General features: G+C 45.9%; 1 protein-coding gene across 1 annotated transcript; it reads right to left on the reverse strand.

Moving 5' to 3' along the window:
- Window positions 1-26289, reverse strand: ankrd29 (ankyrin repeat domain 29). Its single transcript, XM_085992223.1, has 9 exons — window positions 26182-26289; window positions 25854-25952; window positions 24228-24326; window positions 17839-17937; window positions 14802-14900; window positions 13338-13436; window positions 8993-9088; window positions 7334-7432; window positions 1-295 (listed from the first exon to the last, which is right to left on the reverse strand). The coding sequence occupies exons 1-9, from the start codon at window positions 26284-26286 to the stop codon at window positions 212-214; spliced, it is 879 nt and encodes a 292-aa protein (XP_085848349.1). The 5' UTR covers window positions 26287-26289; the 3' UTR covers window positions 1-211.
- Window positions 26290-26387: the final 98 nt, after the last annotated feature.

Here is a 26387-nt window from a genome sequence, read left to right on the forward strand (position 1 = left end):
TTACACACAATTGTTACTTTTAATTTAAATAAAATTTTAAAAAAGGATGCACAATAAACCCTTTACATGGCTCAATAATTTTCATGTTACATCTTTACGACCACTCAACTGAATTGTGTCCCCAGTCAGAAGCAGGTGCCTTTTACAGTTCTCACTGTACTTTGATGTGTTTGTCAGAAGTGGGCCTTGTGCCTAGTGTGGTTCCACATCTTCAGCTTTCTCCACTTCTTTGTTTTGATTGAAGCTGTCTGATCAGACGATCATTCCTTGTAAGATCTGCTGGCAATTCTTCTTCCTGAAACATAAAGTGCAAATTGAGACTTACATTATATTTCAGTGTGGCTGATCTCCCAGGACGGGGCCAGATGTTGTGAAAGATTATACACAGAAGCCAGCACCGGTAATACATAGAAGTTACAACATGGGAACAGGCCAGTCCGTGCCAGTGTTTACCCTCCACGCGACCAAATAGTTCTGATCACATGTACCCCATCCCCGTTCCCATGTCCCTTCAGCCTTTTTTCCTTCATCCACCTGGTAAGCAGATTCTCAGAACATGTAACACTTCAAGCAGTCATCTACCACGTGGCATGTAGAATCATGCAGCACAGAAGGAGGCCATTCGGCCCATCATGCCTGTGCCGGCTCTTTGAAAGAGCTCTCCAATTAGTTCCACTCCCCTGCTCTTTCCCTACAGCCTTGCAAATTTTTCCCCTTCAAGTATATATCCAATTCGCTTTTGAACATAAAATTAACAAAGTGCTTATTTCACAATGTGAAGCATTTCTACTGAACTATTCCTATCTATTTTAAAGTAACCAGCAAATATGACATTTTGCTGCATTAATAAGGAACTGAATTAATCGCCTCGATGAGCTTGTCTCAGAGCTCTGGTAGGTAACGGCACTGGTGATTGACGCCTCTCCTCCCCTTCTTCCTGCAAGTCCTCCTCTTCTTGCTCCTCATAGAATCAGAGAAAGTTATAGCACGGAAGGAGGCCATTTCGGCCCATCATGTCTGCGCCGGCCAACAAAGAGCCATCCAGCCTAATCCCACTTCCCAGCTCTTGGTCCGTAGCCCTGCAGGTTAGAGCATCCCAAGTGCACATCCAAGTACTTTTTAAATGTGGTTAGGGTTCCTGCCTCTACCACCCTTTCAGGCAGTGAGTTCCAGACCCCCACAACCCTCTGGGTGAAGAAATTTCCCCTCAAATCCCCTCTAAACCTCCTACCAATTACTTTAAATCTGTGCCCCCTGGTTTTTGACCCCTCTGCTAAGGGATATAGGTCCTTTCTAACCACTTTATCTATGCCCCTCATAATTTTATACACCTCAATAAGGTCTCCCCTCAGCCTCCTCTGTTCCAAAGAAAACAGACCCTGCCTATCCAGTCTTTCCTCATAGCTCAGATTCTCTACTCCCGGCAACATCCTTGTAAATCTCCTCTGTACCCTCTCTAGTGCAATCACATCTTTCCTGTAATGTGGTGACCAGAACTGCACGCAGTACTCTAGCTGAGGCCTAACTAGTGTTTTATACAGTTGAAGCATAACCCCCCCAGCTCTTGTATTCTATGCCACAGCTAATAAAGGCAAGCATTCTGTATGCCTTCTTAACCACCTTATCTACCTGGCCTGCTACCTTCAGGGATCTGTGGACATGCACACCAAGGTCCCTTTGTTCCTCTACACTACTCAGTGTCCTACCATTTAATGTGTATTCCCTTTCCTTGTTAGCCCTCCCCAAATGCATTACCTCACACTTCTCCGGATTGAATTCCATTTGCCACTGTTCTGCCCACCTGACCAATTTATTGATATCTTCCTGCAGTCTACAGCTTCCTTCTTCAGTATCAACCACACAGCCGGTTTTAGTATCATCTGCAAACTTCTTAATCATACCTCCTCCTGCACTTGCTGCTGCCCAGGTGATGGTAAATGCTCAGGGGTGTACTGCAAAGATCCCCGGAATGGTCCAGGCAGTGGAAGCATGATTCGATCACGCCAATTTTTTTACTCGATGATGTTTCTCATGACAGCATAGCTCTCGTTGTAGGCCTGCTGTGTGTGGGTTCCTGACGAGAATTATGAGCCATGTCTGAAGGGGATAGCCCTTGCCACCCAACAGCTATCCTGTAACTTGGCGGCCTGGTTGGAATAAAGGCAGCACAGAGGACTGAGAGTCTAGACTACTGCCAGGATAGCTGGTCCAGACCTGCATGATGCACTGCCTATAGTCGCAAATCAGCGGTACATTGAGGAAGTGGAATTCCTTTCGCCAGGCTGGTGACAGGGAGCACACAATGGGGTCGATTTTAACTCAGGTGCAGGGAATTGGCGGGTTCCCCGAATTTAGTGTTTCCCACACGAATCTAAGTGGGTCTGTGAGATTGATGCAATTTTAACTCAATTGGCCAATTGATTTCCAACGTGTGGGAAGCCTTGGCAATTGAGTATTTCCAGTCAGAAAGTTGCAAAATTGCTGCTGCTTTTAGGGCCCACAGCAAGCCTTGCTTCTTCTGCAGGCTTCCAAACTTCACCATTGAGATGGCACAGGAGCCTGCAGGAGCAACGGCCAGCGGGAGGGCAAGAGCTGCCCCCAAATTTGATGAGGCTTCACTCCAGGCATTGCTGGATGGTGCTAGGGCCCACAGGGAGGTCCTGTTCCCTTCTTCAGGGAGGAAGAGGCCTCCCAGTCAGACCAAGGCTGTGTGGATGCAGGTGGCTGGTGAAGTCAACTCCTTGGGGCTCACACGGTGCACCTGGATGTAGTGCATGAAAAGATTCCATGACCTTCATTGCACTGGAAAAGTAAGTACTGTATGAAGTTTCCATCACCCTCAATCTGATCCCCACTGCCTTTCCTCGCCAGCACTCAGCTTTAGCAATCTCTTCCTCCACATCCCACTAGACACTCACATACATGCACCCTTACCCATTCCCTCTCTCTCTATGCTCACATTCACATAACTATTCCACCATGCAGCCCTCACACTCCCTCTGATGCTTTGAACACAACTGACAACACACAGGGAGGGCCCTTGGTCTTGCAACTTCACTCCATCTTTGTCTCCTTCTAAGTATCTATGCTATGCAATCTCTGCACTCCTTCATTCTCACTCAACCTCCACTTGTCTCCCTCATTGCAGGAAAAGAGAGCTCAACAGGAGAGAGCGAGCCAGGACAGGAGGAGGGCCGCCCTCATTAGCCCAGCTCACCCCCTTGGAGGAAAGCGTCCTGGAGATTGTCGGGGCTGACCGAGATGCGGAAGTTGGGGAAGGAGAGACAGGTGCATCCCTGCAAGCTGGTGGCAGAATAGTTTTCCATCTCATTGGCATTGCATGAGTCGCCGATAATGATTCTGAAGCTACATCATATGGACTTATGATCATCTGCAAAATGCAATGTGCATGTAACCTTGGCATCACATCTCTTAACTTTTTCCTCGACTCCCCCACAGGACCATAGAGAGACCCCGTCCCCAGTGTGCAGGAGGAAGAGCCTGAGATGCTAGACTCCTCAGAGGAATCTGCAACCTCTGAGGGTGCAGCGTCAGTAGAAATAAGCGCACCCAGCCCCAGCGCAGACACTCTCACCTCGGTGGGACCTTCGGGACATAGAGTAGAGTTGTCACCTGGTGTATCACAGCTCACAAGTGAGCATCAGCAGATTGTGGAGACAGGGACAGCAGTGGAGAGTCCTCATCGGAGGGCACAGGACTCTGCCAGCTCGGCTCAGCTGCATGTCGACCCTCTGGGTCCATCCGTAAGATCAGAGGTGATGGAACTCCATGCAGAGATGCAGAGTCTCTGGCAGGTTTTGTCTCCAGGGTCGCTGCAAGTGTGGAGCGAATGGAGGAGTCCATAGCGAACATGAGCAGAGCCTTTGTGGAGTCATTGGCGCATGAACGCATCAACACGGAAAGGATGGCTACCTACGTGGAAATGATTGCTGCCTCCGTGGTAAGGCTGGCTACGGTAGAGGAGAGGAGGGCTACGGCCATGGAGGAGGTTAGTCGCCAGGGTATGGAAAACATGGTGAGTGTTCAGAATAGAATGACATCTCTTGAGGAGCGATGGGCATCTATTGAACAGAGAAACCAGACCTTCATGGAAGTCCTTTTGAGTAGGATTGCCATTGCAGATATGGGTCCCCATGGCCCCCCTGATGTGCAGCAAGGTGCTCTCAAGCCACTTGCAGGCACTGAGGGGGACCTGACCCATGAGAGGGAGGATGGTGGCAGACCTCAAGGAAGTGGGAGCTCCTCTCCAAGCGCTCACACTTCCATGCCACTGCAGAGCCCTCGGTCAGAGCCCCGCCGGAGTCCACACCCAACTGAGATAGACGTCTCAACTCCTGCACAGCCGCAGGAGCAGCAGACTGCTGACGAGCCCTCACAGGCTCGCCACCCCAGAGGACGCCCGCCAAAGGTGTCGAGACAGGAGCAGCAGGAAAGTGAACAAGGGGCCTCCACATCTGCTGAAGCCACAGGGGAACCACTACGTTGGAGCACGCGTAAGAGGAAAATAAAGCACAAATAGTCACAAGGTTAGTCACTTGGGTGAAATGTTGTTTATTCTGTAAAAATGCCATCAGTTGTTTCTGTTGCATAAAAATTCTGATGGCAACTTCTGCAGTTGTGGTGCGTGTCATTTCGCGAATGGGGCTGGAGGTCCTCTAATGCCAAGAAGGGAAGGAAAAAAAGGCCTCCCATGCTTCTGGTAGATGCCTCAGTTGAAGCGCTGAGTGAGGCTGGCGAGAGGTTTCGCAGGAGGTCACACTGGAGAACTGTGAGGCTCCAACCTTCCACAGGTGTGGTTAAGCCTGGTAAAAGTTGCCCCAGGCCTGAAACAACAAAGTCCTGCCACCTGCAAATGATGGCTGATCAAATATCCTCTTTAATGGTTGACCTGCAGCTGATAGTCAGCAAGCCAAGTGCTCATGCCAAGTTTCACAGGCGTGATCCCCACCAGGTGTGTTTTACATGGGAAAAGGGTTAAACAGGCAAGGGCCTGTTAAAATGGGATTATAAAGGCCAATGAGTGCTGTTTAAGGGCCCGAAAGACCAGTCCCGCCAGGCGGGACTGATTCAGGACCATCAGACCTGCCTGGGTTAAAATGGCTAGGTGTCAGAAACCAGGCGGGGGGGGTCCCGACCCCCAGGTTTTGCGATTTTAACCCCCCACACGCCTCAAAGCCCGCCTGATGGCTGAGTTAAAATCAAGCCCAATGTGTCTGCAGTCTATGGCTCCTTGCACCCAGGGAAAGCCTACCATGTGGGTGAAACATAGTGCTCTCTCATCCTGCTTCGCTTTGTCCACAGACAAGGAGATATAGGTGTTCCTCCTGGCGTAGACAGCCTCGACGACCTCCCTGATACACTGGTGTACAAGCTGGGAGATGTCACCTGTTGCAGTCTGAAAGGAGTCCATAGTGTAAAGGTTGAGGGCCACGGTGACCTTGACAGACACAGACCATGATGTGGTTTGAGGCTCGAGATGGGGGTGCAGCAGGTGACATAGCTTGGTGACAGGCTGCTTGGTGAAGCAGCTGCATCTGAGACATTGCTCCTGAGTAAATAAAGTTAATGTAGGAGAAGTGCTCCTTGAATACCCGCTGTGGGTTTGGCCTCCTTTGCAGTGCCCTTCTCCTCCTCCCTCTTGTGACAGCTGCTCCTGCTCTGTGGTGTCTTCCTTGCTGCTCCTCCTTATCCTCCAGCCGCTAAGGCAGCCCTATGAAACCATCCATGACTGCAACCAAACTATTTCTGAGGCAGCCAAGAACCGTGCAACGCCAGCAAAATCTTTCGCTGTTTACACAAAGTGAACTTTCCAGAGTGATTAAGACATACCAAAAAACACCCAGAAGTTAGCCTGAAATGAGAAACCAGCAACTAACCTGTAAGTTTTTAGTTAATAAACGGGTCTTTTTCCGAGTGGCAGGTAGTGACTAGTGGGGTACCGCAGGGATCAGTGCTAGGACCCCAGCTATTCACAATATATATATATAAATGATCTAGACGAGGGAACTAGATGTAATATCTCCAAGTTTGCAGATGACACAAAGCTGGGTGGGCGTGTGTGCTGTGAGGAGGATGCAGAGAAACTCCAGTATGATTTGAACAGGTTGGGTGATTATACTGCATTTGCCATGCATCTGCCCAATGTGGATAAATGCGAGGTTATCCACTTCGGTGGCAGAAACAGGAAGACAGATTATTATCTGAACGGCAATAGATTGGGAAAAGGGGAAGTGCAACGAGACCTGGGTGTCCTTGTGCACCAGTCACTGAAGGTAAGCATGCAGGTGCAGCAGGCGGTTAAGAAGGCAAATGGTATGTTGGCCTTCATAGCGAGAGGATTCGAGTACAAGAGCAAGGATGTCTTGCTGCAGTTGTACAGGGCCTTGGTGAGACCACACCTTGAGAATTGTGTGCAATTTTTGTCACCTTATCTGAGGAAGGCTGTTTTTGCCATGGAGAAAGTGCAGCGAAGATTCACCAGACTGATACCTGGGATGGCAGGAATGACGTATGAGAGATTGGGTCGATTAGGCTTATATTCGTTAGAGTTTAGAAGAATGAGAGGGGATCTCATTGAAACTTATAAAATTCTAACAGGACTAGACAGACTAGATGCAGGAAGGATGTTCCCGATGGCGGGGGAGTCCAGAACCAGGGGTCACAGTCTAAGGATAAGGGGTAAGCCATTTAGGACTGAGATGAGGAGGAATGTCTTCACACAAAGAGTGGTGAACCTGTGGAATTCTCTACCACACAAGGCAGTTGAGGCCAAATGATTAAATATATTCAAGAAGGAGTTAGATATATTTCTTAAGGCTAAAGGAATCAAGGGATATGGGAAGAAAGCAGGGACAGGGTACTGAATTTGGATGATCAGCCATGATCTCATTAAATGGTGGAACAGGCTCGATTGGCCGAATTGCCTACTCCTGCTCCTATCTTCTATGTTTCTATCTAAGTACTACATGAACCCTTTAAATAGCACTGGTGAGGGGGTCTTCCTGCTGGTTAGCACGTAGCAAGTGAAGTACTGGAGCGATCGAATATCTATAGCAGGTCCTGCAAGAAGTGCAGGACCCTAATTTGAATAAATGATTCCCCCTTTTAAATGTTACCAACATGCGCTCCTGATGGCAGCGTGACCACCTTCACCAATATGGCGGGCGGCGCACTTCCAGCCAGAAATGTGTGATTGCTTCCTGCCCCGCCATATTGGGACCTTGGTAGGCCAGTTAGTGCCCGAAAAACGAGTGCTGCACAGCTGAATTGCTCGGCCCTGGGCTTTACAAACATCAGGAAATAGAAGGCATACCGTATTCCTTAGACTTGGATCTGCTCCAAAATCAACGAGAAGGGCCACTATTCTCGCACTGCCTCCTAAAACTGCAGCATGGAGAGCTGTTGTTCCATTCTGTTAGTGCAAACAAAAAGTGATTAATAGTCTCTCCATTGTTCAAGACACCTGCACTGCACCAATTAAATCATATATGAGATAATGCACCATAGCACCATACATTTTAACTGCCCACCTGTTTCAGATAGGGTTAAAATCACCACCAGTGCTACAAAGCAGTAGCTTGTTACCTGGTTGTCCTCTTGACTGTGGAAGTGGGGCATAGCACACAGAAAGGAGTTCAAAGAAAGGGGAAATTACTTAGAAATACATTTTAAATGGGATTAAAGTAAAATAAAAAAGTTGAAAATAAAACAAAACATTCAGTACATCTGCTTATTTTATAGGATGCCGATCTAAAAGGAGTCATTTTACAAGCCCATATTACCAGCCGGAACCTCATCCCACTGCCAGTTCAAATGAGAAAGTCAGGCACATGCTGCCCACAATTTTCCAACCATTAATAGTTCTACAATTGCCCCTTCAGGGCCAAAAGCAGCTGGGGATGGTTCTGGGATTAATCCTCTTTTTATGTTACATGGCTGCTTTTGATGGTGTTGTTAGATTAAACCAAGCATCAGAGGAAAAGGTATAAAGATACCTTCCTTGGAAACTAGATTCTCTGGGGGCTTCCAACAGCACAAAGCAGCAGGCAGCAAAAGCAAATGGCTGCCCCTGGCAGCACAAACATTGGATCTACCACCTTGATTCCACCCATCCAGACCACTCATACAGTTTTGCCGTCTCCACATGGAGGAAAATTCCGAACCAGAAATGACTACGTTGAGAATGGTAGTGTCATTACATTACAACAGTGACTACGCTTCAAAAAGTACTTCATTAGCTGTAAACCGCTTTGGGACATCCGGTGGTGGTGAAAGGCGCAATATAAATGCAAGTCTTTCTTTCTTGGGTATGTTACTGGACCTGTAATCCAGTGAACGTGAGTTCAAATCCCACCATGGCAGTTTGAGAACTCAAATTGAATTTTTTAAAAACTGGTATCAGTAAAAGTGACTGTGAAGCTGTCGGATTGTCACAAAAACCCAACTGGTTCACTAATGTCCTTTAGGGAAGGAAACCTGCCGTCCTTACCCGGTCTGGGCCTATATGTGACTCCAGTCCCACACCTGCATGGCTGACTCTTAACTGCCCTTTGAAGTGGCCTAGTAAGCCACTCAGTTGTATCAAAACCTCTACCCTGCACCAGGTCAAGAAGAAGGCTCGCCACTACTTTCTCAGGGCAATAAATGCCAGCCTTGCCACTGTCACCCACATCCCAACAATGAATGAAAAAAAATCGGTGAATCAATTCTGAAAATAGATTTTCATATAGTGCAGTTCATAGTAACTCTGGTAAAGTTCTCCAAAAAGAATTGGAACATTTCACGATTCAATGGGGAGTAAAGGAGATGTATTTGGGAAAGGAAAATAGTTAGATTGGGTGAAGGAACACCCGGATAACAAAGCAAATTGAATAAACTAAATGGCCATTTCTAATTCCTAAATTGTTATCTTATGTACTAAATGGGACTGTTTTTCACACGAACATTGCTATAATAATAATTGAGTTTTTACCTTGAGAATTCCCAGTGAAGGAGAAAACATCAGTAACTCCAGAACAACTTCAGCAAATCCTTTGTATGCAGCTTTGAATAAAGGTGTTGAGCCATCCTTTGGAAAGAATAATAATTATGAATTAACATGGGAATTCTGGTTTGTTAACTTATGAATGCTTTTTATAATCAGAAATGTTCATTTTATGCATTGCTATTGAACAGACAGTTCAAGTTGTTGTAATTCTTTTATATATGCACGTTAAAAACATTTTTTTAATTCTTCAAATTTATGACATTCAAATGATAAATATTTTTCAAGCAGTCATAAATTTGAAAGTGATTTTTTATTGATTACTGCATATCCAAATATAATTAAGTTAACTTCAGTATAGATGCAATCCTGTAATAATATGATGGTGATGGATCCCACACACAGGACATTGGATGTCAGATTGACCGTATGGCCGAGTTTTGCTTGATTTTCTTTGGGCACTCTTTGGTGAGCTGGATACGACTTGTTTCAAACTTTGACGTGCCATCGTGGAATCATCTTTTGCCACATTTTCCTGTTACAAGCATCGAGCTCCCATGTATCAGTTGAAATGCCACATTAATTTTAGATTGGTCATCAGGCAATCCTTATATCTTTTGAACTGACCACCACAAAAGGGTTTACCAAGCTTCAGCTCACCATAGAATACCTTCTTGGGTAATCTAGTATCAGGCATACGGAATAAGTGACATAGGAACAGGAGTCAGCCATTCAGCCCCTCGAGCCTGTTCCTCCATTTAGTTAGACGATGGCTGAACTGTATCTTAACACCATCTACCTGCCTTGGTTCCGTAACTCTCAATACATTTGCCTAACAAATCGCGGTCAATCTCAGTTTTGAAATTATAAGTTGACCCCCAGCATCAACAGCTTTTTGGGGGAGAGAATCCCAGATTTCCAACAACAACAGCAACTTGTATTTATAAAGCGCCTTTAACGTAGTAAAACGTCCCAAGGCGCTTCACAGGAGTATTATAAGACAAATAATTTGACACCAAGCCACATAAGGAGAAATTAGAGCAGCTTGGTCAAAGAGGTAGGTTTTAAGGAGCATCTTAAAGGAGGAAAGGGAGGTAGCAAGGCAGAGAGGTTTAGGGAGGGAATTCCAGAGCTTAGGGCCTAGGCAACAGAAGGCACGGCCACCAATGGTTGAGTGATTATAATCAGGGATGCTCAAGAGGGCAGAATTAGAGGATCGCAGATATCGGGGTGTTGTGGGGCTGGAGGAGATTACAGAGATACACTACCCTTTATGTGAAGAAATGCTTCCTGACATCACCCTGGAATGGCCTAGTTTTAATATTAAGGTTATACCCCTTGTTCTAGACTCCCCCCCGCCGCAACCAGTGGAAATAGTTTCTCTCTATCCACCCTAGCAAATCCTTTAACCAGCCCACCTTAGCTGTGTCATTGTATCTATGCCTGGCATATTTGCTCCTCTGAGGACGTCAGTGTCAGATTCTTATGCCACCATCAATTTTTCATGATCTTTCTGAGGCAACCTGGATGGAAGTGAATGAGTTTTTCTGATGTGGCGACTGTAAGTGGTCCAGTTATCACACACATACAGTAAGGATGTTATATCTATTGCCTTGTAGATCTTAAGTTTTATCAGTTTTATGACACTTTTATCCCATAACCTCAGAGTTTTCCAAAAGCACTACTGGCTTTAAACAATGGTTGTGGTGTTTGAAGGTCAATCATCACAGCACCAGGACATCGCTGCAGGAGTTCCTCAGAGCAGGGTCCTAGGCCCAACCATCTTCAGCTGCTTCATCATTGACTCCTCCAACACAAGGTCAGAAGTAGGGATGTTCGCTGATGACTGCACAGTGTTCAGTGCCATTCACAACTCCTCAGATAATGAAGCAGTCCATGCCTGCATGCAACAAGTCCTGGACGACGTTCAGGCTTGGACTGATAAGTGGCAGGTAACATTTGCGCCAAAGAAGTGCCAAGCAATGACTATCTCCAACAAGCGAGCGTCTAACCACCTCCCCTTGACATTCAACAGCATTACCATCGCCGAATCACCCACCATCAACATCCTGGGGGTCACCAATGACCAGAAATTTAACTGGACCAGCCACATAAATACTGTGGCAACAAGAGCAGGTCAGAGGCTAGGTATTCTGCGGCGAGTGTCTCACCTCCTGACTCCCCAAAGCCTTTCAACCATCTACAAGGCATAAGTAAGGAGTGTGATGGAATACTCTCCACTTGCCTGGATGAGTGCAGCTCCAACAACACTTGAGAAGCTCGACACCATCCAAGACAAAGCAGCCTGTTTGATTGGCACCTCATCCACCACCTTAAACATTCACTCCCTCCATTACCGGCGCACCGTGGCTGCAGTGTGTACCATCTACAAGATGCACTGCAGCAACTCGCCAAGGCTTCTTCGGCAGCACCTCCCAATCCTGCGACCTCTACCATCTAGAATGACAAGGGCAGCAGGTGCATGGGAACACCACCACCTCCAAGTCACACACCATCCTGACTTAAAAGTATATCGCCGATCCTTCATCGTCACTGGGTCAAAATCTTGGAACTCCCTATCTAACAGCACTGTGGGAGTACCTTCACCACACAGACTGCAGCGGTTCAAGAAGGCGGCTCACCACCACCTTCTCAAGGGCAATTAGGGATGGGCAATAAATGCTGGCCTTGCCAGCGATGCCCAGATCCCATAAGCAAAAAAAAAATCTATGGTTCACTTCATCATCTAGGAGCACATCTTATGACATGGTGCTTCCTAGGTAGGTGAACATATCCATTGCAGACAGTGTGTGCCCTTTGAAGGTGATATTGGGTGGCACATAAGGCTTTCCAAGGGCAGACTGTAATATAACTTCCGTCTTCTTCAGATTAGTAGTGAGGCCAAATTTCATACAAACATCTGAGAAATGGGCTGATGGCTTCGAGGTCCTCTTCTGTGTGGGCAACAATGGCACAGTCAGCAGCAAACAAGAGCTCCCAAACAAGTTCTCCAGAGGTTTTAGTTTTGGACTGCAGATGGCCGAGATTGTACAATTTTCCATCCGTTCTGAAGGAAATATACACTCCTTTACCCAAGTTCTCAGGTTTAAATAAGTATAGAAGCAAAGAAGGTACTAAACAAGATGAGAGCTAGAACACAACCCTGTTTGACTGGATTGGAGACAGGGAAGGGGTTGAAAACTTAACCATCTTCTATCTGGACATCATGGAACTGGTGGATCATCTGGATAAACTTTTCGGGACAGCCAGCTTTGGCCAGTAGTTTGCAGAGGCCATCTCTACTGACTGTATCAAAGGTCTTTGTGAGATCAATAAAGACACAGTGAAGGTCCACGTTTTGTTCTCAACACTTTTCCTGTCTGGTAGTAAAGACCTTATCAGTAGTACCTCTGACTCTTCTGAATTCACTCTGGCTATCTGGCAAGATTATCTCAGCTGCACGCTCAATGCAACGATTTAAGATAGTTCCTAGCAAGGATTTTCATTGTGGTGACAAGTAGGGAAATTTCTCTACGATTGTCTCACACGTATCTATTGCCCATGTGTTTGAAAATATGGATAATGGATGCATCGGTATGCTCTTGCAGGATGATTTCTTGATGCCATATCAGCTGGAGGAGCTCAGTCAGAGAAAGCTAGTTGGTAACCTCCAGCTTTATATATCTCAGCAGGTATAGCATCAGAACCTTGTGTCATGTCACTGTAATAATATATTATACTACAGATAAACTTTTGTTAAGTTTGGGGCATATACACCCTTATTTTAGGATCGCCAACAGTGATTGGACATATTCCTGGAGGTTTCATCACAAGGCCTCCCACTTCCAATCGCCCCGGCCAGTCAAGCTGCCTTTTTTCTTCCGCCTCGAATATTTTTATAACTAATAAACAAAAGTGTTCAACGAAAATGAAAAGAAAGCACACAATTATTTTTAATGCCCCCTAAGATTTTTCTCCCGGGTGTTGCTCGCAGCAGTGTCCAGGAGATTAATCTTTAAATCCTGGAGGGTTGACAACTCTACCTTATTTAGATTTTGAACCAAAGGTCAAACTTTGCTTTGCAAGGACATCCAGTTGCAGCATGTGACCACTCAGAAGGATTCTGGCACCGCTATCCAACCCAACGTGAGAAGATTAACTAAGGAGGGGAAATTGGAAATGTAAAACTGAAAAAAGTAAAGTTTGCAATGAAATTACATTGTTCACTGCTCCAGCCAGTCCCATTTTACATAATTAACAATATGTTTTCCACTGAATTGCTTTGAAATACATGCAAACATACATTTCTTTCTTTCACAAAGGGAGATCTGACCTTGCGAGGAGTATCTGAATTAGCTCCACGTTGGAGCAGTAGCTTAACAATATCACTGTGTCCCAACTGTGCCGCTATCCACAATGGAGTAGTCAGATCCTAAACAAAACAAATAAGGAAGAGGTAGGTTTTAAGGAATGTCTTAAGGGAGAAGAGAGAGGCAGAGAGGTTTAGGGAGGGAATTCCAGAGATTAGGGCCTAGATGGCTGAAGGAAATTGAGGATGCACAAGAGGTCAGAATTGGAGGAACGCAGAGTTCTCTGAGGATTATAGGGCTGGAGGACGTTACAGAGATAGGGAGGGCGAGGCCATGGAGGGATTTGAGTACAAGGATGAGATTTTAAATTTGAGGCGTTGCTGGACCGGGAGCCAATATAGATCAGCGAAAACAGGGTGATGGCTAATGGACCTTGGTGGGAGTTAGGATACAATCAGCAGAGTTTTGGATAAGCTCAAGTTTACTGAGGGTGGAAGAGCTGACCAGAAGAGCACTGGAATGGTCGTGTCTGGAGGTTCCCAGACATGTAACAATGTTTTGTTGGGAGAGATCATGAGCTAAATTTTAACCCCAGTGGGCTTTGGGTGGGGCAAGTGCAAAACGTATTCACAATCTTAGGTTTGCGGCCTGGGTTATTTTAACTTCTGGGTGTCACCTGCATCGTGCCAGTCAGTTGCCCGCTCCAAAATGGTGGAAAATGGCAGCCAGCCAGAGGGCGGAGACAAGTTTGGGTGACTGGAGCACGTTGGCCGGCACCAAACATAGGCTTTCCGGAAAGCAGGGAATTCACAGGGAGTGGGTTTTGGGAGGTCTCACGGGGGAGAGTCCGGGGCAGGGGTCACACTCACTCCTGCTCCTCCTGGCCCCACAAGGTAAAGATTGACACTTACCTTGGAGGGGCCTCTTTGTACTCTTCACAGTGGCTTCCCCACTTGGGCTCGGGTTAAAATGCAATTGGGGTCCGATTGATGTCATGGCATGGGACCCTATTTGCATTAATTCAGTGAGTTTTAATAGAGTAAATTAAGAAAACCTGTTTCCACTGGCAGGTGGGTCGGTAACCAGAGAAGGCATATTTAAGGTGATTGGCAAAAGAATCAGAGGCAACAGGAGGAGAATTTTTTTACGCAGCAAGCTGTTTTGACCTGGAATGCACTGCCTGAAAGGGTGGTGGAAGCAGATTCACTAGTAACATTCAAAAAGGGATTGAATACTTGTTAAACATTTGCAGGGTTCTGGGGCAAGGGCAGGGGGAGTGGAACTAATTGGATAGTTCTTTCTAAGAGCCAATACAGGCACGATGGGCCGAATGTGTGGCACTTCAATTGATCAATGTTGAATTTTTGTCCCAATTGACTTTCAATACAGAGTTAAATTCAAGGTAACGATACAATGAGCCAGTCAGGTTGTATGAGTTAGAATTAATTAATTCACATATTTCTTCAATTATAAAGCAGAATATATACCTGTCTTGGCTGGTCAATCTTTGCCCCTGATGACAGTAGCAGGTCAACCACACTAAGATGGCCTCCTTGTGCCGCCAGAAAAAGTGAAGTAGCACCATCCTGAAACAAGGAAAGGAATAGAGTATCGCAATGTTCTTCAGTTGTTCAGTGAAACAGTTTAAGCCCAGTTGTATTGGAAAGTAAGAGAGTTAAGTTCCTGTCCACAAATTTGAACAAAAAGTAGTAACGTGTTAAAAAAGTAGAATTTCATCTGTTTGTATTCATGACTAATTTTTTGATAAAATTAGTAAAGGCAGGAATTTCACCATCAACATTTTCTGTAGTGATCAATGAACATCACTCTCAATACTAAATTAGTGCACAGTAACAACAACAACTTGCATTTATATAGCATAGTAAAACGTCCCAAGGCGCTTCACAGGAGCGTAATCAGACAAAATTTGACACCGAGCCACATAAAGCTATTAGGACAGGTGACCAAAAGTTTGGTCAAAGCAGTAGGTTTTAAGATGCGTCTTAAAACCTACTGACAGGATCGGACAAAGTGAACATGGATTTACAAAAGGTAAATCATGCTTGACTAATCTACTGGCATTTTTTGAGGATGTAACTGGTAGAACAGATAAGGGAGAACCAGTAGATGTGGTGTATTTGGACTTTCAGAAGGCTTTCGATAAGGTCCCGCATAAGAGATTAGCGTGTAAAGTTAAAGCACATGGGATTGGGGGTAAGGTACTGTCTTGGATAGAGAACTGTTGGCAGACAGGAAGGAAAGAGTTGGAATAAACGGGTCATTTCACGAGTGGCAGGCAGTGATTGTGGGGTACCGCAGGAATCGGTGCTAGGACCCCAGCTATTCACAATATATATAAATGATCTAGACAAGGGAACTAGATGTAATATCTCCAAGTTTGCAGATGACACAAAGCTGGGTGGGTGGGTGTGCTGTGAGGAGGATGCAGAGAAACTCCAGTACGATTTGGACAGGTTGGGTGATTATACTGCATTTGCCATGCATCTGCCCAATGTGGATAAATGCGAGGTTATCCACTTCGATGGCAAAAACAGGAAGACAGATTATTATCTGAACGGCAATAGATTGGGAGAAGGGGAAGTGCAACGAGACCTGGGTGTCCTTGTGCACCAGCCGCTGAAGGTAAGCATGCAGGTGCAGCAGGCGGTTAAGAAGGCAAATGGTATGTTGGCCTTCATAGCGAGAGGATTCGAGTACAGGAACATGGATGTCTTGCTGCAGTTGTACAGGGCCTTGGTGAGACCACATCTTGAGTATTGTGTGCAGTTTTTGTCACCTTATCTGAGGAAGGATGTTCTTGCCATGGAGGGAGTGCAGCGAAGATTCACCAGACTGATACCTGGGATGGCAGGAATGACGTATGAGTAGAGATTGGGTCGATTAGGCTTATACTCGCTGGAGTTTAGAAGAATGAGAGGGGATCTCATTGAAACGTATAAAATTCTAACAGGACTAGACAGACTAGATGCAGGCTACAGAAGTTTCTCTTGAATCCTTTATTGGATTTATTAGTGACTGATATTTATGGCCCCTAGTTTTGGTCTCCCCTGCAAGTGCCAACATCTTCTCTACGTCTACCCGATCTAACCCTTTAGGTCACTCCTCAGCCTTCTCTTTTCTAGAGAATAGAGTCCCAGCCTGTTCAGTCTTTCGTGATAGTTATAACCTCTTAGTTCTGATATCATCCTTGTAAATCTTTTCTGCACCTTCTCCAGTGCCTCTATATTTGTTTTATAATATGGAGACCAGAACTGCACACAGTACTCTAGGTGTGGTCTAACCAAGGTTCTATATAAAAGTTTATATGTACAGGATTCAGGTGCTGATTTCAAATGTTGACCTGGTATGGAAATTGGCTGAGCGGCAGGAGACAGAGAGTAGGGATAATGGGCAGGTGCTCTAATTGGCAGGATGTGACTAGTGGTGTCCCGCAGGGATCTGTGTTGGGGCCTCAACTATTCACCGTATTTATTAACGACTTAGCTGATGGGATAGAAAGCCACATATCCAGATTTGTCGATGGCACAAAGATAGGTGGCATTGTAGACAGTGTAGATGAAAGCATAACATTACAAAGGGATTTGATAGACTAAGTGAATGGCCAAACCTGTGGCAAAGGCAAATGGACTTCAGTGTAGGCAAATGTGAGGTCATCCACTTTGAGCCTAAAAAGGATAGAGCAGGGTACTTTCTAAATGGTGAAGAGCTAAAAACAGTGGAGGTCCAAAGAGACTTGGGGGGGGGGGGGGGCGGTGGTGCGGGGTCCAGGTACATAGATCATCAAGATGTCATGAACAGGTACAGAAAATAATCAAAAAGGCTAATGGGATGCTGGCCTTTATATCTAGAGGACTAGAATACTAGGGGGTGGAAGTTATGCTGCAGCTATACAAAACCCTGGATAGACCACACCTGGAGCACTGTGAACAGTTCTGGGCACCACACCTTAGGAAGGATATATTGGCCTTGGAGGAGTGCAGCGTAGGTTTACCAAAATGATACCCGGGCTCCAAAGGTTAAATTATGAGGAGAGATTACACAAATTAGGGTTGTATTCCCTAGAATTTAGAAGGTTAAGGGGTGATTTGATCGAAGTTTTCAAGATATTAAGGGGAACAGATAGGATAGAGAGAAGCTACTTCTGCTGGTTGGGGAGTCTAGGACTAGAAGGCATAGTCTAAAAATTAGAGCCAGACCTTTCAGGAGTGAAATTAGGAAACACTTCTACACACAAAGCAAGGGTGGTGGTAGTTTGGAACTCTCTTCCGCAAACAGTGATTGATGCTAGATCAATTGTTAATTTTAAAATCTGAGATTGATAGATTTTTGTTAACCAAAGGTATTCGGGGATATGGGGCAAAGGCGGATATATGGAGTTAGGTCGCAGATCAGCCATGATCTCACTGAATGGCGGAAGAGGCTCGTGGAGCTAAATGGCCTCTTCCTGTTCCTGTGTTCCTAAATGTGAGAAGATAGTGCCCTTCAGTCACACCAAGCTCTTACCTGCAGCTGGATGTTAACGTTGCATCTTCTGTTGAGTAAAGTTTCCACCACATTGCTATGCCCATACTGACTGGCAATTGAAAGGGGAGTAGCACCATCCTGTACAGGGAAAATACACAGAAAATTTATTTTATTTTCTTCACCAATTTTCTCGCCTTCCCTTATCTCTTGAAGTCACTCATTCTTTGTTAGGCCCCACTGGTCATGCTCTGGAACCTTGCTCGTTCTTCAGGTGTGAGCCTTGACAGTGAGTGACAGTAAGCTCTTTGATTACAAAAAGCATCATAGTCAAACGCAATCCTGTCCTGACCTGACATCTGCTTCCAACAGAGGCTTACTGGATAATGATCATGAATGGAAACAAAACTAACCTTCCCCTTTCTAACACAGGACCACAGAGGCCAATTAGAGCGCGAATTCATTGTAGACTGGTGACCCTTTCTGCTCGAAATGGCTCCGCCGTTCACCAGATAAAGTTTGTGAGCCATCGGAGGAACAAATCGACAATTAAAAGAGGCTGTACATGCTCCATGTTGGGAGTAGAGGTACTCAAATTTGCCTCAATATCCCAAATTAAGGAGCGCAAGATTAGCCTAGGCTCCCACTCCTGATTGCTGTCCAGTGACCTCTGGTGGAATTGCACATAAGTGGACAGGATCAAGCTTTCCTGTGATGCCCTGCCATGGTTGAATGGTCTGGCACCATTCATTGTCCAAATTCACATTTGGGAGGATAGCCAGGACCTATGGTGCTGCCTATCAGTGAGGAGTCCAGTGAGGAAAGGAGGAAGGGAACAAAAGAGAGCAATTCATTTCAAGTATTCCAATTATATCCAAAAGCAACTTCCAGGAGATGTGAAGAAAGAAAAGACTTACATTTATATAGCACCTTTCACAACCACTGGACGTCTCAAAGTGCTTTACACTCAATGAAGTACTTTTTTGGGGTGGAGTCACTGTTGTAATGTGGGAAACACAGCAGCCAATTTGCACACAGCAAGCTCCCACAAACAGCAATGTGATAATGACCAGATAATCTGTTTTTGTTATGTTGATTGAGGGATAAATATTGGCCAGCTCCCCTGCTCTTCTTTGAAGTAGTGCCATGGGATATTTTACATCCACCTGAGAGCAGACGGGGCCTCGGTTTCACGTCTCATCCGAAAGACGGCACCTCTGACAGTGCAGCACTCCCTCAGCACTGCAATGGAGTGTCAGCCTAGCTTTATGTGCTTCAAGTCTCTGGAGTAGGACTTAGAACCCTCAACCTTATGCCTCAGAGGCGAGTGTGCGACCCACTGAGCCAGAACTGACACTAATGAAGGGTAATTTAACAATTCGTGCTTAGGCACAGAAGCCAGTGGACCTATGAGGAAAGAGCAGGGGAGTGGGGCTAATTGGCAAGCTCTTTCAAAGAGGCACGATTGTCTGAATGGCCTCCTGTGCTGTATCATTCTATGATTCTATGACCTCACAGAATCCTCTGTCCATTAAAATAAGAGAGCGCTAATTCGTAAATGGAGCCCGTTTTGTAATTATCAATGGGAAATAATGCTGTCTGTTTAAATGTTCCTTTCATTTTAATAACACAAATGGGCCTTGTACTTCTCACAGGTCTGAAGAGGCTGCAATTCAAAACTAACAAAATTTAAAACTTAGAGGGGGAAAAATTCAGTTGCTTTGCGCCTCCCGTTAGCGCCCTGAGTGGAAAGCAACTAGTGCCCGGGCACGGCTCCACCAACGCCTCCCGCAAAATTCAGCAGGGGGTTAACGGCGGCGGTAACCGTTAGCGCCCCGCGGCGCTGCGGGTGATGACGTCATCACCGTGCGCAGCGCCCCACTCAGGTCCCGGCCACGATCTTCAGTATCGTACCCTGACTTACCACCGGATGCTATGTCCGACGGGGTCAGGGGGGCCTACCTGCAGCCGGGGCAGCGCTAATTAAAGGCGAGGTGCCGGGCGGCCATTTTTGTTACTGGCCGCCTGCCAGCACCTGCCCCCGTTGCTGTCCCCGGCCTCTTCTGCAGCCCCCCCACGGAGTGCTGGCTGCGCTTCGTGAGCCCAGCACTTCTCTTGAGTGCCGGGCTCTTTTACCGGCAGTCCGATCCCTGGTGGCGCAGCTGGGCCCCGGGTCGCGCTGCACCCCCTCCCCTTTAAGAAAGGGAGGAAGGGCCTGCAGTACCGCGGCGCGACATGCCACAGCGCCGCAATATTCCCTCACAGCGCCCCGCGAGGGAAGCGCCCCGCTTCTCTCTTGGGGCACTACCGATGAATTTCAGCCGCGGGGGCACAAATTTTTTCGGGGCGCTAAAAGTAGTATTTTAGTCATGATGCTTCAGCCATCATGAGGTGTGGGGTAGGCTTGATGGACCAGCTGGTCCTTTCCTACCCGTCAATTTTGTACTGGCATATAAGCTGGTGTGGTATAACAATGGCTGCAATTTTACTAACCTCGGCGGGTCTGTGGCGGGCGATATCGGTGGCAGGTCCCGACTCCGCTGCTGGCTCCGGCCCGCTCTGTGAAATGAATTTACGTTGATGGGGCTTGTTAATCCTGCCCAGTGCGTTTCCCGGCCAATTAGCGGAAGCAGGTCTGGTGACGTCATTTCATGACGCATCATCAGCCGGTTTCCTTAAAGGGACCATGTCCAAATTTATTTTGACATTTGTGCTGTCAGTGTTCTTCAGCATTGTGCAGCTGCAAACACTGACAATGCACCCAGGTTCTCCCATGACTCCCTTCATACGCTTATGGAGGGAGTTAGAGCACGCAGGGAGGTCCTCTTCCCTTCCAATGGGCGGAAGAGACCTCCCCAGGAGACCTAAACAGCCTGGTTGCACATTGCAGAGGAGGGCATAAGCAGGGATGTGGTCAGGAGGACCAGGCTGCAGTGGCGCAAACCCTTCAATGATCTCAGTAGATCACGAAACGTTAGTACAAAGCCACACTCAACCTCATCCTGCTGTGCCTCTCATCACATCCCCATCACTCTGCCTTCCCTACCCTACTCCTGCACATCCTTACTCACACCAACTTACCTTGCACCTCCACCCATCCCTCTCTATCTACATTATCATTTCCCCATCTCACTAGCCACCCCTCACACTCACCCTCATCCTAGTCCAATCATACCAACTAACAACACACAAGGGTAGCCACTTGGGTGTTTTATCCAATGTTCATGTGAAGTTTCTGGTAATGTGCTGTCAAACAATGAAACCTTTATTTTCAACACTTTCCGTTCTTGGACAGATTTGTGTGCACCTTTGGAAGTGGTTTAGTGAGTTGCAGTGAATGATGAGACATAACGGTACCCCCCCCCGCAGTGGTGGTGAGTGTGAAAGGAATGGCTTGGGCATTGTAGGAATGGTGTTGGCATGGGGTGGTGCCAACCTGGTGCATCATGTGGCAGCCAGGGTGTACAGCGTCAAGTGAAGTAAATCTGGCCATGGTGAGGCCATCCCAGGCAGCAATGTGGTCGGGTGCTGATGCCCTCTGTCCTGTGCAGCATCAGTTGATTGCGGAAAAGGTTGGTGTTGTTGTTGGTGCTGCTGGTGTTGGGGCTGATCGTGGTGGGATTCTGAGGACCAAGGTGAGAGAGTATAAAGGGCACCCATGCTGATGCTTGAATATTAAAGGAATCAAGGGATATGAGGATAGTTCAAGAAAGTGGAGATGAGGTAGAAGATCAGCCATGGCCTACTCCTGCTCCTATTTCTTATGTTCCTATGACCTTATGATGGAATAGTTGGCAGGTGAAGTAGAGATGACAGAAGTGAACTGTCAATGTTGAGAGAGGTAATAAGGTCAGACTGGATGCAGACTTGTGTAAAAATTTGCAGCATGGTGAATCTGTTGTGGAAATGCAGTGAGGAACAACTTGTGGCTGAGGGAAGATATCTCTGTAAGGTGGGAGCTTTTACTTTACATTTACATAAGAAATAGGAGCAGGAATAGTCCACTTGGCCCCTCGAGCCTGCTCAGCCATTCAATAAGAGCATGGCTGATCTTGGGCTCAAAGCCACTTCCCCGCCCACTCTCCATAACCCTTCACTCCCTTATCTTGCAAAAATTTGTCTATCTCCACTTTAAATGTATTTAATGACCCAGCCTCCATGGCTCTCTGGGGCAGAGAATTCCACAGATTTACGACCCTCTGAGAGAAGAAATTCCTCCTCCTCTCAGTTCTAAAAGGACAACTCTTTATTCTAAAACTGTGCCCCACATTCTAGATTTCCCCACGAGGGGAAACATCCTCTCTGTATCTACCTTGTCGTGGCCCCTCAGTATCTTATGTTGCAATAAGATCACCTCTCATTCTTCTAAATTCCAATGAGTATAGGCCCAGCCTGCTCAACCTTTCCTCATAAGTCAACCCCCTCATCTCTGGAATTAACCTAGTGAATCGTCTCGGAACTGCCTCCAATGCAAGTATATCCTTCCTTAAATAAGGAGACCAAAACTGTTTGTAGTACTCAAGGTGTGGTCTCACCAATAACCTGTACAGTTGTAGCAGGACTTCCCTCCTTTTATACTCCAACCCCTTTGAAATAAAGGCCAACATTCCATTTGCCTTTTTGATTACTTGCTGTACCTGCATGCTAACTTTTTGTGTTTCATGCACAAGGACCCCCAGGTCCCTCTGAACTGTAGCATTTTGTAATCCCCATTTAAATAATAATTTGCTTTTTTATTTTTCCTGCCAAAGTGTATAACCTCGCACTTTCCCACATTATACTCCATCTGCCAAATGTTTGCCCACTCACTTAGCCTGTCTATATCCCTTTGCAGGTTCTTTGAGTCCTCTGCACAACTTGCTTTCCCACCCATCTTTGTATCATCTGCAAACTTGGCTACATTACACTCGGTCCCTTCATCCAAGTCATTAATGTAGATTGTAAATAGTTGAGGCCCCAGCACCGATCCCTGTGGCACCCCACTAGTTACCGTTTGCCTACTGGAAAATGACCCATTTATCCTGACTCTCTGCTTTCTGTTAGTTAGCCAATTCTCTATCCATGGTAATATATTACCCCCAATTCAGTGAGCTCTTATCTTTAAAAGCAGTAACCTTTTATGTGGCACCTGATTGAATGCCTTCTGGAAATCCAAATACACCACATCCACTGGTTCAACTTTGTCCACCCTGCTCGTTACCTCCTCAAAGAACTCCAGCAAGTTTGTTAAACATGATTTCCCTTTCATAAAATCATGCTGACTCTGCTTGACTGCATTATGATTTTCCAAATGCCCTTCTACTGCTTCCTTAATGAAGGACTCCAGCATTTTCCCAATGACAGATGTTAGGCTAACTGGTCTATAGTTTCCTGCTTTCTGTCTCCCTCCTTTCTTAAATAGGGGTGTTACATTAGCAGTTTTCCAATCCACTGGGACCTCTCCAGAGTCCAGGGAATTTTGGTATATTGCAACCAATGCACCCACTATCTCTGCAGCCACTTCTTTTAAGACCCTGGGATACAGGCCATCTGGTCCAGGGGACTTGTCATCTTTTAGTCTCATTATTTTACCAAGTACTATTTCCTTAGTGATAGCGATTGTCTTTAGCTCCCCCCTCCCTGTGGCCCCTTGATTATCCATTATTGGGATGTTGTTAGTGTCTTCTACAGTGAAGACATAAAATATTTGTTCAGAGTCTCTGCCATTTCCCCGTTCCCCATTATTAATTCCCCAGACTCATCCTCTAAGGGACCAATGTTTACTTTAGCTACCCTCTTCCTTTTTATATACCTGTAGAAGCTCTTACTATCTGTTTTAATGTTTCTTGCCAGTTTACTCTCATAATTCATCTTCTCTCTATTATTTTTTTAGTCATCCTTTACTGGTTTTTAAAAATTTCCCAATCCTCTGGTCTTCCACCAATCTTGGCAACATTTGAAGCTGTCAACTCAACAGCTGATTCAATGGCTAGTGAACTCCTGCCTCAGCTTGACAGATGTGGTCCATGACCAGCATGGACTCTGTGGGCGAGCTGTCAAATGCAAAAGTTGAGCTAAACATCATTTTTAAGTGGCTCTAAACAAGCCACGAATTACCTGAATTGGGTCCCCTGCCTCTGCGTGTCGGGTCTGCTCAGTGCTGACAGACCCGACATTGGACCCGCGGTGAAAAAAAAACTTTCCCACCTGATCTGCCACCGATCGTGCCCACTGACCCTCCGCAAAATTCCGGCCAATGTTTTTACAAACCAGGGCGGGCCAGGTTGGCAGCATTAATCTGCAACATGCAGTTGTGTATTTTGTTTCTACTTTGAGCTCTAGATAAATTGCAAAAACAACAATAAACGAAGGTGTCAGTCATCGCTGACTTCCAGTTATGTGCAATATATCACTGCAGTTTCCATCTGATTACAGACAGTTAGTTTTCTTACTTTAGTTGATAGTTCAGTAGAGGCTCCATACTCTAAAAGGAATTTCACGATTGTATCATTTCCTCGTTGAGCAGCAAAGTATAAAGCAGTAGAACCTGACTGGGGGTGGGGGAAAAAAGAGGACATTAATTCACTCAACACAAAACAGCTACTGCTCTCAAACACTCGGCTTTAATTAAGAAATATAAGAATTAGGAGCAGGAGTCGGCCATTCGGCCCCTCGAGCCTGCTCCGCCATTCAATAATATCATGGCTGATCTTCGACCTCAACTCCACTTTCCTGCTCGATCTCCATATCCCTTGATTCCCTTAGAGTCCAAAAATCTATCGATCTCTATCTTGAATATACTCAACGATTCAGCATCCACATTCCCCTGGGGCAGAGAATTCCAAAGATTCACAACCCTGTGAGTGAAGAAACTTCTCCTCATCTCAGTCTTAAATGGCCGACCCCTTATCCTGAGACTATGCCCCCTAGTTCTAGACTCTCCAGCCAGGGGAAACATCCTCTCAGCATCTACCCTGTCAATGCCCCTCAGAATCTTGTATGTTTCAGTGAGCTCACCTCTCATTCTTCTAAACTCCAGAGAGTATCGGCCCATTCTACACAATCTCTCCTCATAGGACAACCCTCTCATCCCAGGGACCAATCTATTGAACCTTCGTTGCACCCCCTTCTAAGGCAAGTATATCCATCCTTAGGTACGGAGATCAAAGCTGTACACAGTACTCCAGGTGTGGTCTCACCAAAGCCCTGTACAATTAATTAGGTTAATTTTTACTGATTTAATTGATTGTTATTGTACCTAATTGCAAATGTAAATTTATTCGCACACTGACAGATGTTTTCCTCTGGCTTCGTTCAAGCCACATCACTGGGAATTTCCTTGGGGGTTCTCCTGATCGGCCACCATGATTTTGGCAGAAGCCCCACATAGATGCAGTAACCAGAGTTTGTGCCGATCCTCCGCCGAAGTTACACCAGCCAATCGGATAAACTCCAGAGGAAATTCCCTGTTTCAGAAAATCAAGGAGGAACAATAAAAGTGAGTTTTGAACTCATAGAATTACATAGTATTTACAGCACAGAAACAGGCCACTCGGCCCAACTGGTCCATGCCGGTGTTTATGCTCCACACGAGCCTCCTCCCACCTACTCCATCTCACCCTATCAGCATAACCTCTGTTCCTTTCTCCCTCATGTGCTTATCTAGATTCCTCTTAAATGCATCTATGCTATTCGTTTCAACCACTCCACATGGTAGTGAGTTTCACATCCTCATCACTCTCGGAGTAAAGAAGTTTCTCCTGAATTCCTTATTGGATTTATTAGTGACTATCTTATATTTATAGCCCCTAGTTTTGGTCTCCCCACACAAGTGGAAACATCTTCTCTACGTCTACCCTATCGAAACCCCTTCATAATTTTGAAGGCCTCTATCAGGTCACCTCTCAATCGTCTCTTTTTCCAGCCCAACAAAACAAAAGAATCATTTGGCTGAGATGTCTTCGGACATCTCCTGAAGTTCAGCCTCATAAAGACCTCCATCTTGCACAATAACTATCCCTGAATGGATAGTTCCCAGTTCACAGACAGCCATTACAATAACGCTTGCTACGCATTACCTCTCTCTGGATATTGATGTCGGCTCCTTGCAAAATCAGTTCTCGAACGCAATCCTTGTGATTGCAGTATGAAGCTACCATCAGAGCGGTGGTCCCAAGCTGCCAATAAGAAAATGTTAATGATAATCAAGGATTGGATGATGGCAGGTTGGGATACTCACTGAAATCACCCATGAGTCCAATGGAGATAGCACACAATGCATGCAGTTAAAAAAAACAGGTAAAAATGTATTCCGTTTTGAAAGCTTTGCTGTAACCCCTACCACAATGATTTATGGGAAAGGGGATGCACTTCAAGTGCTGTTGGCATGCATTCATTGACCCATACACTGTCTCTGCAGTCTGCATCCATTCGACCACTGTTTAAAAGCAGCCTCAGGAGAGTCACGTTTCCTTTTCGTGCAGTCCAGAATACAGCATTTGCAAGTGGCATTTCCCTCTGTTAGAAAAATACAAGTTCAGTTTCAGCAGTGAAATATATCATCATCAAAATATGCAAGTGAACTAAAATGGTTCTTAAACATCTTGCAGTTT

The sequence above is a fragment of the Somniosus microcephalus genome, chromosome 7 (genome assembly GCF_052327205.1).
Source record: "Somniosus microcephalus isolate GS21.2 chromosome 7, FLI_Smic_1.0, whole genome shotgun sequence".
NCBI lineage: Eukaryota > Metazoa > Chordata > Chondrichthyes > Squaliformes > Somniosidae > Somniosus > Somniosus microcephalus.

Bases quoted from the DNA above. Each gene is read 5' to 3' on its own strand.
- ankrd29 (XM_085992223.1), bottom strand. From the start codon at position 26,286: ATGCCACTTGCAAATGCTGTATTCTGGACTGCACGAAAAGGAAACGTG. The intron at 25,953-26,181 runs GTATGGGTCAAT...TCTTATTGGCAG, and splicing joins ATGCAGACTGCAGAGACAGT to CTTGGGACCACCGCTCTGAT. The intron at 14,901-17,838 runs GTAAGAGCTTGG...TCCTTGTTTCAG, and splicing joins ACGTTAACATCCAGCTGCAG to GATGGTGCTACTTCACTTTT.